Raw genomic sequence first — 18,304 nt, 5'->3', positions numbered from 1 at the left:
TTAACTTAGCATGCACCCGTCTTTGTGGTAGGGTGCTGTTCTCATCTCCATTTTATAAATGGGGAAACACTCAGAGGTTAGGGAACTCACCCAATGTCATACAGCAGTAGGGTGCCAAGCTGGGATTTTAATCCAGATTATGGTTCTTACTCCTATAAGCTCCTCACAGTTCCTGGGCCTTTGCTGCCTATCCCGGCCTCTGCTCAGCTTTGCTCCAACCAGGCCCTGACCTCCAGTGAGGGGCATGATTGCCTTTCACTGACTGACTCATTCTGTCACTGAGTCACCGAACACCTGCCACTGCAGTGCACCTGGGCATATGGCGTAGGTGTGGAGGCCCGCCCTTGATCAGAGACACTGGTTAACTCACAGGGGAGCTTGGAGAGAGGGCTGACCACCCTAGGGCTGCGAATAGTGAAGTTTTCTGTGCTTGTCAACTGCTGCAGAAGACGAGCGTGTGGCCCAGGGCCCAGGATGGGCAGGGTCATGTGGTATGGTGGGGGGATCATAGTGTGTGGGTGGGGCAAGGGCAATGTCAGGCCACCCCTGCTTAACCAGTTTGGACAAGGAGACACCTGGTGGCCACTAGGAGACCTGCTGCCTTTTTGCAGGGAGCCCTGGGAGGAATCTGGATCTAACAGTCCCTTGGGAGCCCCCAGGGGCCCAAAAGGACATCATCACCCTTGGGGTGGTGCTCATGGCTGCTTCAGGCCTCAGTGCCTGGGACTCAGTGGGGAAGAGAGCCGGTTCTCCTGTATCCTTCCTGACCCCAAAGTTGGGGGAGAGCTGACCTGGAGGGTGCTGGACAGAGGGAGGATGGCAAGCAGGAGGATCCGATCCATCATTGTTGGTGAACAATGAGCCGTCACCACCCTAATTAAAGATGTAATTACAGCCAATACATTCTGGGCTGAGAATGAATGACGGATGGCAGGAAGGCACCTTGCTGGGGAACCCTCCCCTCAGCATCCCCTTCCCCCAGCTGGTTACATGCTGCCCTGGTGCCTCTAGACAGCAAGGGACTGAGATGGAAGTAGGGAGCTGGCCAAGGGCCGGGGCCTAGGGCCTGGCTGGAGAAACGAGGGTGGGAAGGAGGCCACAAGTCTGGGGTGAGAAGGACAAGGCTGATGATTGTCTCAGGCAGGGGAGTGGGACAGGAAGAAGTGGGTATCTCTGTGAGAGGAGAGCGGAGCAGGGCCCAAAGCAGGATTTCAAGGCACACCTGCTTGCGGGAAACCAGGCCCCTGCCAGGGCCCCAGAGGGTGGGTACAGGGGCCAATCTGAGGGGACTCAGCCTACAGATCAGGAACCATAGCAAGGCTCTGGTGGCCACATTGGCTTTTTGGTCTGGACCAGGCTTCAGGTGTAGGGCAGGGACTGGCCATACGAAGGAAGGAGACATGGGCTCCTCTTATCCACCTGGCTTCTGCTGGTCCTTCCTTCAGCAGGGCAGGCCCCCAGCCAACCCTCACCCTTTGGCCCCCACCCAAGAGCTACATCTAAGGTTGTGGCACTGGTTGTCCCAGGGAGGCCTAGGACTCAGGACACCTCTTCCTCTCCTAAGAATCCCACAGCCTGTTTGCCCTGGGGCCCCCACCCACACTCACCCTCAGGAAATAGGAAACCCTGAGCAACGGATCAGATCACTCTGAGGCCAGTCTGAGCTCTGACCATATCAGGGCCAAGGCATGAAGGCCTGTCCTGATGCGGAGCTTGGTGGCCTCAGCCTCTTGGTTCCATCTGCTGTGGTGGCCCCTGGCCAGGTCCTTCTGGGTGTGTGGGCTGACCCGGGGGAGAGAGGGATGGGTGGGGAGTGGTGGGGAGCCCAGGCAGGCAGGCAGAGGGGAGGAGGGAAGGACACTGACAGCAGAACAAATGCTTGTAATTTTATAACCAATCTCAGCGTGTCCGTGGGGGGCCGTTTGTGCCTCCACTCAGGACCAATCAGCTTGACAGAGCTATGAGTCTGCCTGAGTGAATGTGAGCAGCAACCCCTGCAACACTACTTACTGCAATCTTATTACCTGCCCAGCCCAACTCGGCCAGAGCTGAGGGCTGCAGGGAAAGGGGACCTGGCCCAAGCCCAAGTAGAGCTGGGCCAGAATCCGGGTTGGGCCCGGAGCCAGGAGGGCTGGTAGGGTGGGCCTTGGAGACTAAGGAGGCAGAGTCTCAGGAAACCACAAACATTTAGTGCTAAGCGCCCACTGCCTGCTGAGCGTTTAGGATCTGCAGAGGGCACAAGCCCTTGCCCTCAAGGGGCTTGCAATCTGCTTAGATGGAGATTACAGATGGGTGGGCCCTGGGGAAGGTGGGGATGGGGCGAGAAGTGACCACAGGGCATGGAGGAAGCCTGAAGGACAAGAAAGACTGAAGAGAGGTGGAGTCCCAGAGCCAAGCTGGAAGGACGGGGTAAGCCAGAGAGGGAGAGGGAACCAGAGAAAACTCGAGTGAATGTAAAGCCCAGGCAGAGAGCTATGGGGGATGGAGAGAGAGAAATGCCCATCACAGGGGAGAGAGGGCGGCCGGGGGGTGGGGGTGGAGCGGCCAGTAGTGGATATTAAAGGACGGCCTTGCTGGATATCTGGCTCTGGGGATGGTTGTGTGCCCATTAGTCTCTCTAATTGTCAAAAATCTAATTTAGTGTCTGGAGCCTGGGCCGGCCTTGGGTTAAATGGAGGGAGGCAGGCCTAGCCATAAATCTGCCCTCCCAGCCTTGGCTGGTGCTAATTCCGCAGTTAACTGAGGGGCAAGGAGGGCAGCAAGATGGGACAGGTAGGCTCTGGAGAGGGGGTGTCCCTGCATACCAGCCCCCATGTCCTCTGCTTGAGCCAGGCCATCCGCTCTTGGAGGAAGGGGGCTTGCCTGGGGCTCATTTGGACCTTCCTGGAGAAGTGCCTCAAATGTGACATGAGCACAGGACCAGAGGGGTCTCTAAGGGTCAGGGTGGCTGGGATTGTAAAACCATCAGCACTTCCTCCTCCTGGACCCACTCAGGGTCTACATGGGCTCTACTTTTTTTTTTTTTTTTTTTTAATGTCTTTTTTTCGCGACCGGCACTCAGCCAGTGAGTGCACCGGCCATTCCTATATAGGATCCGAACCCGCAGGTGGGAGTGTCACCACGCTCCCAGCGCCGCACTCTCCCGAGTGCGCCACGGGCTCGGCCCCGTCGGGCTCTGCTTTTGCAAAGTGATTGGGGATCGTCCCTGACTGGTAGGAGAGTCACATTTCCTACATAAAATCATGAGCCTTTGGTGAGGAAGGGGGAATGAAGATTCACACTACGTGACCAAGCGATGCATCATGTTCACTAGGTGACTGCTAGGGATGGCCGCAATGATGGGGACCACGTGACATTCACTCCAAATCTTGGGGAGTAAAGGGCCATTCCTGAGTGGGGAGAGTACACTCCCCATTGGGTGGCTCGGCCTCTCCTTCCCCAGGCTGACTCACTAGGGACTCAGACAGCTCCTGAGGCCTCATGTGGCCTGAGGTGGTGGGGGCTCTCCAATCTGGGCTTGGTAATGACCTCACTCCCCTCAGAGCAGCTAATTGAAAGCAAAGGGTGTGGTAGGCGCAGCAGGAGAAGTTAGGGGACTGAGAGGGTTCCCTGAGAGGCTCTGCTTCCACAGGGGAGGAAAACAATTTCTCCTGGCTTCAGCTCCATCTCACCAGGCACCCACCCGGCCTCTCCTGCTGCTAACGAAGTGCCTTTAATTAGCAGCCTAATAAAATGCTCTTAATTGGCAAGAGCCAATAGGGAAGAGAGGTCTCTTCCCCTCAGTCATTGCGGATGGTGGCACAGCCATAAGTTTGAAGAGGACAGGGATCTCAGGACTGGCTTGGTATTAGGAAACAGTGGCTATGGGGGTGAGTCTACAGCATGCCCTAGACCTCACCCTCTTGGGGGGAAAGACCTGACACAGGTTCAAAGGTGTGGCCCATAAACACTTGGGCTCAGCCTCTGCGCCATTCAGTGCTTAGGAGCCCAGCTGTTAAGGGACATAACTGAGAAGATGCTAGTGTGGTCCAGAGCGGTCTCTGCTGACTCCTTGCCTTCTCTCTCTAGGTGCTGCCTGTCCTTAGTTGTTAGGGAGGAGACTCCAGTGTGGTCTTGGGCAATGTGGGTCCCGTCCCTCGTTCCTATTTCCCCATCTGCAAAAGCCTGGGTGTTTCTGACGCTCTGACCCTCTCCCAGCTCTAGCAGGAATAGCTCTGCACGGGGGCCCTGATGTTGACCGTAGTCTGAGACTGCTCTGATGACCACAATGGTCAGTCCAGACAAGACAGGCAGAGACCACAGGCTGCTGGAAGCCAGAGAATCTGGTCAAGCAGGGAGGATTATTACTACTAAAAGCCCTTAAATGAGGATGGGTCAATTTTGACAAGGGTCCTGCTTGTGACAGTGGAGAGGAGAGGTGAAGAGGGTGAAGGGGAGAAGAGAGTCCCTTTCTGCTACTGCCTGCAACTTGTACCTATCTCCCTAGGTTCGTTTTACGGAGGTAAGGGGGACTCACTTGGGGGCAGCAAAATTCTCCCCAGATGGTCAATGCTGCCTTCATTCTTATAGCTTGTTGGAGTCTCTCTGGAAATTACTCCTGGATGCAAGCTCACTTGCTTATAAACTGATCAAATAGGATACAGGGAAACCTAAGTCTTCTCACCACCGAGGAGGCAGAAAAACATTTAGTTTCTGGGCCTAGGCTGGGTTGTGACTGGCTATTGTCACCAATTTGCAAATTAGACATCACTTTGGTTTCAATTAAATTCAACTATTTGTGTGCCAGGGACCACGTATTTATTCACATCATCCAGTCCTGATAGCTCTCAATCTTGTTCTCATGTCAGATTGTCTTCAAACGTATTAAATCTACTGTGCTCCCTCAATTTGTATACTGAAAAACTTATTGTCCTTCTGATGTTGCAGGCAAAAAGACAAGACACTTATAAAATTCACTTTAATCTTATATTTGTAATTTAGGTTACTTTTCTTCTGAACAGTTAAAAAAAAAAAAAAAAACCACTCTATTTCCAAGATCCTAGGTTGTGAACATATTGGTACACTGACTACACATCACCATAACATAATCACAAAGGTCAAAGCAGTCAGTACTTAAGAGTCTAGAGAACAAAAGAGCTGAACCAAACAAAAGCTCTCAGGGAAGCTCACATTTGTTGCCAGGCCTTTCCCTATAGTTGAAGTTCACTGGGCATCTCTCTGATCAGGCTGGGCTGGGCTTGAGTGATCACTGCTTTAGGAAGGTGTTAGTTTCCTTGGTACCCAGAGGTCTAATATCCTAGTTGGTCTTTCCTTCAGTGTCCAAGAAGAGGAAGGGTTAGGAGGAGAGGTAGCACTTTAAAATACTATTTACTGCACTGATCTTTAATAAAACACACACACACACACACACACACGAGATCAGGAATTAAGAGAGACAGCTGGGTTGTTGGAAAGCACACATTTCAGATGTCATCTGCCTCCAGAAAATGTTAGATCATAGTTACTCAACTTCCAGCAGAAAGGGTTTCTAGATGTCACTGCAGTAAGTTCCACCTGAAATCAGGCAGCCATAATCATGCTCTTTTGGTTTGTCTCCTCAGTTCCAAGGATTCTGATGTCACAAACAAACTATTGGTAAAGATTAACAAGAAGCAAAACTTAGTTTTATTTCCCTAAGAGATGGCTGTCTTTCCAGCACTGATTATGTTGAGACAGTGGTTAAAGGAAGGGGCTCTGGTCTGTTGGCAGTGAGCTGTGGAGATAAAGCCCAGGGAGATGAACTCAGCCTGTAGTCTTAGGGTACACACACAAGTCTGTTGAACTCATCCAAATGGGGAAGGAAATCAGAAATGTGGATTAAAGTGATATGGTAAATCAGATCATCAAAGAATGTGATGGTCACAGGGGTTGGATAGCTAAGCATCCCATTTTCCACCTATAAGTAGCTTGGATTATTCTGGAATCAAGCCTGCAGCCTAGCCCTCAGGCCTGCACTATTCTGGGTCGGACTGCCCCCACTTCAGGCTGGAAGGTATTGACATCGAAGGCAAAAGGAAGATTGTAAGAGGATCAACAATACCATCATTTCTAATCCAATTCTAGGAAAGAAAAAATAGCCCTAATTATTTCCAATATTCCCCACCACACCCTACCTCTAGCCCTTTGTTTCTGCACACAACCAAGTGCTAAATAAGGAGCAGACCAACCAGGGCCATTCAGATCAACGGTACCAGGAGCTGGCAAGGGAAGAGTGCATATTTTCTTCTCTGCAGCTTTAGATTGTACAAAAGAAAAATAAAAAAGGATTTTTCTTACTCAAGCAAAAACCAGAATGATTTAGGGGTCTCAGGGTCCCAGACATTATTACTTGTCAATAGAGTTCCAAAGAGCATCCCTGTCTCTGAAGTTAGTAGACACCAGAAAGAATTTTGCCAAGGGACAAGTATAAAATGCCTCCCATCCATAATTCACATCCACTTCTAAATTGCACGTAAGAAAGCAGAAGGATGTTCTCAGCAGTGAAACACACACACGTGAAGCAAGGCATGCTGGTCTTGTCCAAGGAGCCCAGTGGGAATCGAGAAGTCACGAGTTCATAACAGGTACAGGTGCACATGCACACATTCCTCACCTGCCTTGAGAGGGGATTCAGCCCATCTTTAAGAAAGGTTTCTTTCAGAACCAACATTGCAAAATGAATTTTAGCAAGAAGAGACTAATCTACAATGGGGACGTTTCACTTCACAGCCAAGGGAACATCTTCAGCTCCTTGTCTACAGTTCCTTTAAATGTGTTGAGACTTTCTTTGTTTCTCTTTTCTTTTTAAAAAGGTCAAACTTTACATTTATTCTAGCCCAGTTGGGGATTAGTGATAATCAATTCCCACTGAAATCATGCAGAGATGGTAAGTGGGGTTTACCTCCTCTGGAAATGAACTTCTACTTACCTGATTATTTCTTCTACAATGAACTGGTAAATGACCCCCAGAGCTGAGAAATGTGAACGATTCAAGTTTTTCAGACCACTTCACTTCATTCCCATTTCCATCAGCAGCAGAGAGGACCACTTAACACAATATTCTCAACTGAGCTAATGGTTCCACATCTGCAGGGTCCACCCTTGGTCTCATTTATGATGTACTGGACAAGTGTCAAAACAGTCTTAGAAACAATACACCTTCAACTGAAACTAGAAGGGAGAGCAAAACCCTGGCCATCCATGAATATTCAACAGCTCCCACTTTAGAATAGCAGCATATAACAGAAGGGCTGGTAAGGTTATGGCTATTGGACAATACTCTGAATGAGCTCGAAACCCATGCCTCTTTAATGTCTGACCAGTGTGTTTTTCAGGGCTGCCAGCCCTCTACCTTTGTCTGCAGCAAAATCTCAACCCACTCAAAAAGCCATTAATTGTCAACACAATAGACAAGGAACCCTATAGTGGCTAGGTAGAAAACATTTCTCTGTGGCATCTGGGTAGCTGGGAAGGGAATTATACCAAGGAAATATTTCCCAGGCAATGATGTATCATTACATTGGGAAATATTTCTGAATATAACCTGGAACTAAACAGTTAAAAGTACTAATAAAGCAGAAAAGGAAAAATGCATATGCATAGCCTGCCTTTCCATATGTAATAACACTCAGTCTGGTTCCATAGTTGCAAGAGGACACCTCCTTGTGAATCAGATGGAAGAGTGAAGATGCTCCTCTCTTCACTCTTCACTCCTCCCCTCCTCTGCTGGCTTTAAGTCACTTGCAACTGGCTCTCACTTTGCTGTTTTTATAGCACTTGGTTAAAAAGTGGCTTTCTTAAACTCATCTGCTCTGATTAGGAATGGAAACAGTGGGCCTGCCTGCTCAGCTTCCATGGGAAACTTGAGACTGCACTCACTGTGGCCTCAGGGCCCATGATGGGCATGCCCATGCCACCCATGATGGCTCCTGCAGGTCCTCTCATGCCAGGAGAAACAGACTGGGTACACATTAATAGTGTTCCCCCTCCTCCTAGGTCAGTGTGGCACATGTGCCATTACACCTGGAGCCTGGTGGCTTGGGAGCTGCCTTCTGGGTGGCCAGGTTAGGTTGGCCTTTGCTGAGGTCCATTTGTTTATATTGTTCACCAACTTACAGAAAAAATTTATTGGCTCGGTATAGAGCAAAGTAAGGCCAGGAGGAGGAAGAAAAGGAAAGAGAGGGCAGTTTCTGTCCCTTTAATAAACCCTGTGTGCCAAGCTTCACCCTGATCCTCTCTCTCTGGCAGCTTTGCCCTTTTGCAAATACTGGGTTTGGGAGAAGCAGAAGGAAGGTTCTGCAGTGCAAGGTTGAGACGGTTAGATTGATTTTTGAGAGATGGTATTTACTGGTCAAAATGAAAAAGAAATCAGCTTTCTCCTGATCATCTCTTAAGCTACTCTGATTACAGTCTTGGCAAAGGTACAGGTGCCTGGGTGCTCACAGGCCCTGATGAAGAAATCAGAGATATGAACCATGATGCAGAATGTAATGAGCAACTGGCTCTGGCCATTTCAAACCTTTCTGTAGGCTGAGCCTTACCAGTGATTTAAGATGAAGTACAATGCTTTTAATTACACACCTAATTGTAAATGAGAGGAAATGCAATCAGCAACTCCTTTCCACACTCTACATGGAATCGAGGAGACTGCTGAGTCCAGAAAAGATGCAGCCATTGAAGGAGCCCAGGAAATTTCTATCCCCCCCATGGGTGGGGGGGAAGAAGTAGAAGAGAGAAGAGTTGCAAATATGATGAGAGCATCATGTCCCAAGAATCCATTGTTGCCACAGGGTCACTTGCAGCAAAAGCCTGGGTTTGAAATTTTGGCTGAACAGCATTTAACTCTTCCAAGTGTTGCATTTTCTAGCTGATCTGACTCATGCTAACTGAGGACACTCTCTTCATATACTTTCTTCTTAGGCAGAGCAGAGAAACAGGTTAAAGGGAGGAAGCAGGTAGGAGGAAAGAGGAGGCGGGAGGCCTAGATAGTCCAGTGCGCATTCTTATTCTCTTTTTCTTGCCCTGGAGGCTATATGGGAGGGCTCTGTCTCCTCCTAAGCAGCGTGGGGCTGGTTGCTCTGGACAGGCGCTGGGCATTCTTACAGTTAACAGGGGGACATTGGGCACTGTCTGACTTGAAGCTGCATCCCCGTCTCCTAGAAGTGGGTCTCTGCCAGTAGGCTATACAGGGAAACTAGATCTTCTGTTTAATGGCACAGAAAGAGAGATTCTGGCAAAATACTAAATATATTTATAAGTCATCTTTGTCTGGAATCAAATGGGGAAAAAATAGGTGCAGAGGGGAAAGGAGGAGGGAAGGAAAGAGGAAGGGAGGCTTAAAAGTTCCAATCATTCATGAAAGATAGAAGACATCTTCTGATAGCAGCACTGAAGCAGTCAGCTGTGTGAACAGACTGTCCTGGTCGACTGCAGACCAACTGTGTCCCAGTGGGAGTCTCAAAGCCCTGCTCCTCGGCTAGTCTGGGGAAATCAGGTAGTAGTTTGATTGTTACTGTTGCTCATCCTGGTACTGGCAGATACGTTAAATACCGCAACTTTAATGAGTCCTGCGTGAAAACAGAGGAAATAGTCATTAGCCCTTTTCCCTGTATTTCTCACTTGCTCTGAGAGGAAAAGAACATTCACTTAGCTGTCAATTGGGAGAAAGGCTGGGGTCCTTCCTAAAGCATGCACTCTGTCCATGCCAGGCAGGGGCTTCTGTCAAAGGCTACATGGCCTGACTGAGGACTTATGCAAAAGCCAGGGTTTGCTGACATTCTCAGGGCGTGGTGCTCAAGCAGAGTGACTCTGATGTCTTGAGGCTAAGAGTGACCAAGGAGGGTGTAGTGTCAAGCTTTCACCTGCTCCCTAGAATGGCAGAGCAGGGGGGGGGCATGGCTCTGCGCTCGAGTGGCCACGAACACAGTGGTGTCCTTGACAGAAGAGGAGGAGTCAGGGGAAGCTGGTCTGGCTGTTTGACTGGAGGGCACTAATGGTGTAGAAGTGAGCACTAGAAGGGCTCCTGGTACTTTCAAGGACAGATGGGTAGGTGATAGCTAGAAATGTGGCCTGGAGATTAAGGTAGAGGTTGGGACTAGAGATATAGATTTGACAGTCATCTACATTGACATGAGAGCTGAAGCTTTGGGAAGAAATAAGGCAGCCAAAGAAAGGAGCTTAGATAATAATAATTTTTAAAAAGCCAGAGACAGACTCTTAGGGGATATTTATGTTTTAGGGGTAAGCCGTGGAAGGAGATATAAATAATCAGAAGGCCAGGAAGAATATTAAAAATGGCAAAATGGGGCCGACCCCGTGGCGCACTCGGGAGAGTGCAGCGCTGGGAGCGCAGCAACGCTCCCGCCGCGGGTTCATATCCTATATAGGAATGGCCAGTGCGCTCACTGGCTGAGTGCCGGTCACGAAAAAGACAAAAAAAAATAAAAAATAAAAAAAATAATGGCAAAATGCCACAGAAGTCTAAGGAAGAGAAAATTTTGGCAAAAGGAGGGGATAGGTACATGACAATTAGGATATTAATAATAACGACCACTTCTTACTGAGGGCTTGTCATAGTGCTTACACTGCACTAAGCACTAAGTATTTTGCATGTAGTATCTCCACACAGGCCTCATAAGAGCTCTGGGAGGCGGCAGCTGCAACCTTCATTCCACTCATCAGCAAACTAAGGCTCTGAGAAGTTACTTGCCCAAGGGTACACAGCCTGTGTGACTTGGCCAAGCAACGAGGGAGCACCATGTCCTTTGTGAGAGTAGGGGACACTGAGGCAAGCCCAGCCAGGCGTGAACCACGCCCTCAGAAGGAACACTGCAAAAACAGGTGCAGAAAACTGTAGTGGATGTGTGCGTTTGCTACAAGAACTGAGGCAAGTGTGTGAATGAGGAGTCATGATAGCAGTGCTCCCCAGTAGCTAGTGCAGTTTTCCCAAACTCAAGATAACCTATTATTTTGAACTGGTTAGGACACCAGGTATAATATGAATATACCATAATATAGACAACCTGGGTATCTTAGGGTCTTTCTCTGCCTCAGAGAGAAGTTGGAAACTTAGGTGGGAGGATACATAGAGTTCTTAGAATCTCCGTGGCTACTTCTGAGGTCAAAAGACAGGTCTTCACTTTTTTTGGAAGGAGTGGGGATAAAGATAAAAAGCTACCTTTTATAACTGAATGACACTAACAAGGCAGAGCTGTGAGATGTTACCATAAAATTTCACCAAGAGATGCTTCCATTCACACATTAGATCATCTACTTGGCTTAAAGGGTCTCTATTTTAAGTATTGCTTGATATGGAAACTGCAGTATCACAGGCTTTTTGTTCATCACTTAGTTTTTGAACTTATTCAAATATTTCATTTTCATAACAATCCTACTAGATAACTAAGGCAGGAATGATTACTTATATTACACAAGTAGGACCCCAGAATCATCTAGAATGGAGGCTGGCTAACTTGGTGAAAGGCACTGTGCACTGGCGCAGCCTCAGTCCTTTCTCACATTGTCTGCTTCCCCTGCTTTACAGTACACGGTGAGACAAAAGGCATGAGAAGGCTCTGTGAACTAGCACCACCTTACAGCCAATATTCCACCTCCTACCCACAGTGCTATACATATAATTCTGTTTCATACCTGGGCAAGCATGAGGTCAGTGTATGGTTATTTATCTGGAGATGTAGGTGTATGTTCGAGAAGGGGAGCGGGGGTGTTCAGCTTGGGCAGCTGGATCATTTAGGAAGTCCCAGATGAGGATAGTGTCATCATGAGAACTACTGACAATCTGGAATTCATCAAACTGGAGTCGGAATACTCTTCCAGAATGCTCCTAAAGATGCAGAAACAAAAAAGATAAGAATGTGAGCTACTCAAAATCAAAAGGACACAAATTCAGCAACATGACAAAGGGAGTTTATGGAAAGGCTACAGTGTGCTGACAATTTCTATCATTTAGTTCAAAATTACAGAGAGAAAACTTAATTTGGCTAAAGACAGGATGGAAAAGTCAAATACTAGGCAGCTGATTTCATGAGCAAAGGAAACAAACTAACATTCTTTAGCCAAGATATGCTAAATAGCATGCTAGTTTCTCATTGCCAACTCTCCCTGGCTTTAGGCTGGATGACAGCATTCCTCAGTACCTCCCTGGCATTATCCTCTCTCTGTGTCTCTAAGTTCCTTCTAGAATCAGGCGAAGGGTTGGTGAGCAATAAGTGATGTGTTGGTAAATGTTTATCAATCAAACTTTCCCAATTTGTAAAACCATTTGTAGATTTTCATGGTGTAACAACTTCTACCATGGTCAATTTCAGGCTGCCCATATACAACCAACCAGCCTGCAAATCTGATGAAAACCTGACATTTGGCTCTCACAATTGGGTATCAGCCTGTTCTACCACTGGCAGTAACCACCTCCGTGATCAAGATGTAGAATATTTACAGCATTCCAGAAAGTACTCTCATGCCCCTTATGAATCAATACTACCTTCACTACAGTGCTATCATTATTAATTCGTTTCCCCTGTTACTGTTATTATCATTTTTTTTTTTTTTGGCAGTTGGTTGGTATGGGGATCTGAACCCCGTTCTTGACTTTCATATACATACACTCATATGGTATGTATTCTTTTATACCTGGCTTCTCTTACTCAACATTATCAGATTTCTGTTACTGCATGTAAAACAACAGTTCACTCTTCTTTATTACTGGCTGATGTTATTCCATTGTATGAACGTACTACAATTTATCTATTTGCCTGTTGGTAGACATATGGTCTGATCATAGTTTTTGGCTCTTATAAAATAAAACTGTCTTTTGATGGGTATCTGCACTCATTTTACCTAGGAGTAGAACTGCTGGGCCATGGAGTAGGTGTATGTTTAGCTTTAGTAGAAAGTATGAAACAGCTTTTTAAAAGCTGGGCCAATTTATATTCCTTCCAGCAATGTATCAGAGTTCTAGTTGCTCCACATCTCCACCAAAATTGATATTGCCAATCTTTTAAATTTTAGCTATTTTGGTAGGTTTGTGGTGGTATTTTATTATAGTTTTAATTTGTATTTTTCTTTATGAAGTTGAGGAAGTTCCCCTCTATTCCTAGTTTGTGGAGAGTTTTTATCATGAATGGGTGTTGGATTTTGTCAAATACTATTACTGATAGAATCATGTGATTTTTCTGTTTTAATCTGTTAATACGATGGATTACATTAATTGATTTTTGAATGCTGAACCAGCCTTACATACCTGAAATAAATCTCACTTGGTCACAGTGTACAATTCTTTTTCATACATTGTTGGATTTGATTTGCAAATATTTTGTAGAGGATTTCTTTTTTTTAAATTTAAGAGTTACTTTATTTTACTGGCATATTACTACCTTTTAAATAATTTCAGAAATCGTGAAATCACTAAACATAAGGGCAGTAACATGACCATATTTAAATCTGAATCAAATAGTTTAAAAATATATTTTTTTAAAAACCTATTTGTTAATAAGGTCTTATTTGTCATGCAACTGTATGTTTGCCTATTACATTAGTAATTTTGTAATATTAGTAATATTTTTTATTTTTAATAGTAGTAAAAAACATAAAACATAAAATTTACCATCTTATCCATCTTTAAGTATACAGTTAAGTAGTATATTCACACTGTTGTACAATGGATTTCCAGAACAATTTTTTATCTTGCAAAACTGAAACTCTATACCCATTAAACAACTTTGCATTTCCTCCCCTCCCCAGCCCTTGGCAATCACCATTCTAATTCCTGTTTCTATGAATTAACTACTTTAAATACCTTACAGAAGAGGAATCATAAAGTATTTGTCTTTTTGTGACTGGCTTATTTCACTTAGCATAATGCCCTCATGGATCATCCATGTTGCAGCTATGTGACAGGATATCCTTCCTTTTTAAGGCTGAATAATATTCCATTGGACTCATATGTAATACCACATTTTAAAAATCCATTCATCCATTGAGATACTTGGGTTGCTTCTACCTCTTGTGAATAATGCTGCTATGAACATGGTGTGCGAAATCTCTTTAAAATCCTTCTTTCAATTCTTTTTAGGTATCTACCCAGAAGTAGGGTTGTTGAATTACATGGTAATTCTATCTTTAACTTTTTGAGGAACAGCCATACTGCTTTCCACATAGGCTGCAACATCATGAGAAATATTGGTCTATAGTTTTCTTTTCTTGTAATGTCTTTGTCTGGTTTTGGTATTAGGGTAATGCTGGCTTCATAGAATGAATTACAAAGTATTCACTCTGCTTTTATTTTATAAAAGAGATTGTAGAAAGTTGGCATAATTTCTTCCTTAAATGTTTGGTAGAATTCACCAGTGAATGCAGGTGGGCCTGGTGTTCTCTGACTTGGAAGGTTATTAATTACTGACTCAACTTTAATAGATGTAGGCTTATTAGATATATATTAATAGATATATTCAGATTGTCTTCTTGTGTGAATCATGGCAGATTGTATCTTTCAAGGAATTGGTTCATTTTATCTAGGTGATCAAATTTGTGGGAACAGAGTTGTTCAAAAGTATCCCATTATTATATTTTTAATGTCCATGGAATCTGTGCTGATATCCCCTCAATCTTTTTGTTGTTGTTGTTGGCAGTTGGCCAATATGAGATCTGAATGTTTGACCTTGGTGTTATAACACCAGTGCTCTAACCAACTGAGCTAACAAGCCAGCCCCCTTCTTTCATTTCTGATTAGCAATTTGTGTCTTCTCTTTTTTCCTTAGTGGGGCTAGAGGCTTATTGATTTTATTGATTCTTTCAAAAAACCAGCTTTTGGTGTTGTCGATTTTCTCTATTGATTTCCTACTATCAATTTCATTAATTTGTATTCTAATTTTTATTGTTTCTTTCTTTGTGCTTACTTTGGATTTAATTTGTTCTTCTTTTAGTTTCTCCAAGTGGAAGCTTAGGTCATTGATTTTAGATCTTTCTTCTCTTCTATACAGTCATGCACTACATAACAACATTTTGGTCAATGACTGACTGCATATACAATGATGGTTCCATAAGATTATAATGGCTATACCATATAGCATAGGTGTGTAGTAGGCTATATTATTTAGGTTTGCATAAGCAGACTCTATGTTGTTTGCTCCAAAATAAAATTGCCTAAAGACACATTTTTTAGAATGTATCCCATTAAGTGCTGCCTGATTGACTGTACAAGGGTACTTCAAAAAGTCATTGAAGGATTCTTACTATCTTTTAATTCAATTTTTCCACAAATTTTTGGAGTACTGTCATATATGGATTCAATGCTATAAATTTCCCTCTAAGCACTGCTTTCACTGCACTTCACAGATTTTGATAAGTTGTATTTTCATTTTCATTTAGTTCAAAACACTTCTCAAATTTTCTTCAGATTTCTTCTTCGCCCATGTGTTATTTATAAGTCTGTTGTTTAATCTCCACTTATTTTGGCTATCTTTCTGTTATTGATTTTTAGTTTAATTCCATTGTGGTTTGACAGCATACACTATATGATTTTTATTCTTTTAAATGTGTTAAGGTGTGTTTTATGGCCCAAAATGTGGTCTATCTTGGTGAATGTTTCATGGGAGCTTGAGAAGAATGTATATTCTGCTGTTGTTGGATAAAGCATTCTATAGTTGTCTATTGTATCCAGTTGATTGATGGTGCTGTTGAGTTCAACTAAGCTCTTACTAAATTTGCTGCCTATTATATCTCTGTCCTGATAGAGGGGTGTTGAAGTCACCAGCTATAATAGTGGATTCATCTATTTTCCTTGCAGTTCTATTAGTTTTTTGCCTCATGAATTTTGATGCTCTGTTCTTAGGTGCATACACATTAAGGATTGTTATGTCTTCTTGGAGAATTGGCCCTTTTATCATTACGCAACAACCCTTGTTATCCCTGATAATATTCCTTGTTCTGAAGTTTGTTCTGCTTAAGTTAATATAGCCACTCCAGCTTTCTTCCAATTAGGGTTAATATGGTGTCCTGGTTTGCTAGGACTGCCATAACGAAGTACTGCATGCTTGGTGGTGTAAACAAAAGAAATTTATTACTTCACAGTCTGGAGGCTAGAAGTCTAAGATCAAGATGTCGGCAGGGTTGGTTCCATTCTGAGGCTTCTCTCCATAGCGTGTAGATGGCTGTCTTCTCCCTTTACCTTCACATGGTCTTCCCTCTGTGTGTGTCCTAATCTCCTCTTCTTATAAGGACACAAGTAATAATGGATTAGGGCCTGTCTCAATGACTTCATTTAACCCTAATTACCTCCTTAAAGACCCTTTCTTCAAATATAGTCACATTCTGAGGTATTGAGGGTTAAGATTTCAATATACAAATTCTAGGGAGACACAATTTGGCCCATAACACATGGTTATCTTTCTTCACCCCTTTACTTTTAATCTACATGTGTCTTTATAAAGTGTGTTTTTTTGTAGACAATATATAGCTCTTACTCTTTGATCTACTCTGGCAATCTCTGTCTTTTAATCTGAAATAGGAAAAATACAAAGAACACTACAACAAGATACACATCAAAGTCAAATTGCTGAAAACCACTGATAAAGAAAAAAATCTTAAAAGCAGTCAGAGGAAAAAGATTCATTATGTACAGAGGAATGAAGATAAATGATTTCCAACTTCTCGTCAGAAACCAAACCAGATGAAAATGAAATGACATTGTTAAAGTGCTGAAAGATGCTGTCAACCTAGAATTCCTTAGCCAGCAAAAATATCTTTCAAAAATGAAGGAAAAATAAAAACTTTTTTCAGGCAAACAATAGCTGAGAGTATTTGTTGCCAGTATATATACCTGAATATATGAAATATTAAAGCAAGTTCTTTAAGAAGGAAAATATTAGATGAAACATGGATTTATACAAAGAACTAGAGAGCAATAGAAAAGGTAAATGTGTTGGTAAAAATAAACTACTCTTTTTCCATTTAAACATTTCTTTAAAAGGTAGTTGATTGTTTAAAGCAAAAATAACAATGTATTACAGGGTTTACAACTTATGTATTGTGTAAGTAAAATCTATGACAACCATAACACAAAAAGTGGGAGTGGAGAAATAAAAGTCTTAAGATTTTTATATCTAAAGCAGTGCAAAATGTCATTTGATAGTAGGCTGTAATAAATTAAAAATACATACAGTATTGTAAACCAGAGATCACCCCCCCGAAATCAGAGATATATAACTAAGAACCCAAAATTGGAGATAAAATGAAATCATAAAAAATAATCTAAAAAGAAAGAGGACAAGAAAAAATCCTACATTAAACCCAATCCTACATTTAAATCCAATCATATAAAAATACATTAAATGTAAATGGCCTAAAAATGCCAATTAAAGGCAGAGATGGTCAGACTAGATTTAAAAAACAAGGCCCAGGGCTGGCCGGTTATCTCAGCTGGTTAGAATGTAATGTTATAACACCAAGGTCAAGGGTCTGGATCCCCATACTGGCCAGCTGTTGGAAAAAAACAAAAACAAAAACAAAAAACAAAAAACAAAAACAAACAAACAAAAAAAAAACAAGGCCCAACTATATGTTGACTATGAGAAATTCATCTTAAATATAAAGACACAGGTATGTCAAAAATAAAATGATATAATAAGACACCATACAAACACTATTCATAAAAAAGCAGAATGTATATAACGAGGAACATGCACCTAATAACAAAGCTTAAAAATACATGAAGCAAAAGCTGTCAAAACTGAAAGAAGAAAAAGACAAATCCCAAATTATAGTGGGAGACATCAGAATTCCTCTCTCAATAATTGGTAAAGCACATAGAAAATTACTAAGCATACAGAAGACCTGAATAACATTATAAAACAACTTGACTTAATTGACATTTTTTGGAATGTATCAAAGCAGTGTTTACAGTTATCTGCAATCAGATTTATAGCTTCAAATGTTTATATTAAAAAGAAAGGTCCAAAATCAATTATCTAAGTTTGTACTTTAAGAAGCCAGAAAAAGAAGAAAAACCCACGTGAATTTATAATTAAAACTTCCCACAAAGAAACCTCCAAGCCCAGATGCTTCACTGTTGAATTCTAGCAAACATTTAAAGAATAATATCACTCCTATGCAAACTCTTTCAGAGAACAGAGGAAGGAACACCTCCAAAATAATTTTATAAGACCAACATTACCATGATAGCTAACCAGAAACAGAAAAAAATTAAGAAATAGACCAATATCCTTGAGGAACACAGACACACAAAAAATCCTTGAAAAGATATGAGCAGAGT

The 18,304-nt window shown here is 43.3% G+C and overlaps 1 protein-coding gene across 3 annotated transcripts in view; it reads right to left on the bottom strand.

Annotated features, from left to right (window-relative positions):
• Nucleotides 1-5,006: 5,006 nt before the first annotated feature.
• The window catches only part of BTRC (beta-transducin repeat containing E3 ubiquitin protein ligase), a 166,191-nt gene continuing 152,893 nt past the window's right edge, over nt 5,007-18,304 (bottom strand). For all 3 annotated transcript variants that reach the window (XM_063102018.1, XM_063102019.1, XM_063102020.1), the window contains 2 exons: nt 11,668-11,860; nt 5,007-9,584 (listed from right to left, as the gene is read on the bottom strand). In XM_063102018.1, coding sequence (XP_062958088.1) covers nt 11,699-11,860 — 162 coding nt within the window. In that variant the 3' untranslated portion in view covers nt 5,007-9,584; nt 11,668-11,698. The remainder of the gene's footprint in view (nt 9,585-11,667; nt 11,861-18,304) is intronic.

Source organism: Cynocephalus volans, chromosome 7 (genome assembly GCF_027409185.1).
Source record: "Cynocephalus volans isolate mCynVol1 chromosome 7, mCynVol1.pri, whole genome shotgun sequence".
NCBI lineage: Eukaryota > Metazoa > Chordata > Mammalia > Dermoptera > Cynocephalidae > Cynocephalus > Cynocephalus volans.
Note: the sequence above shows the minus strand (reverse complement) of the source record. Positions and strands in the feature narration are given on the sequence as shown.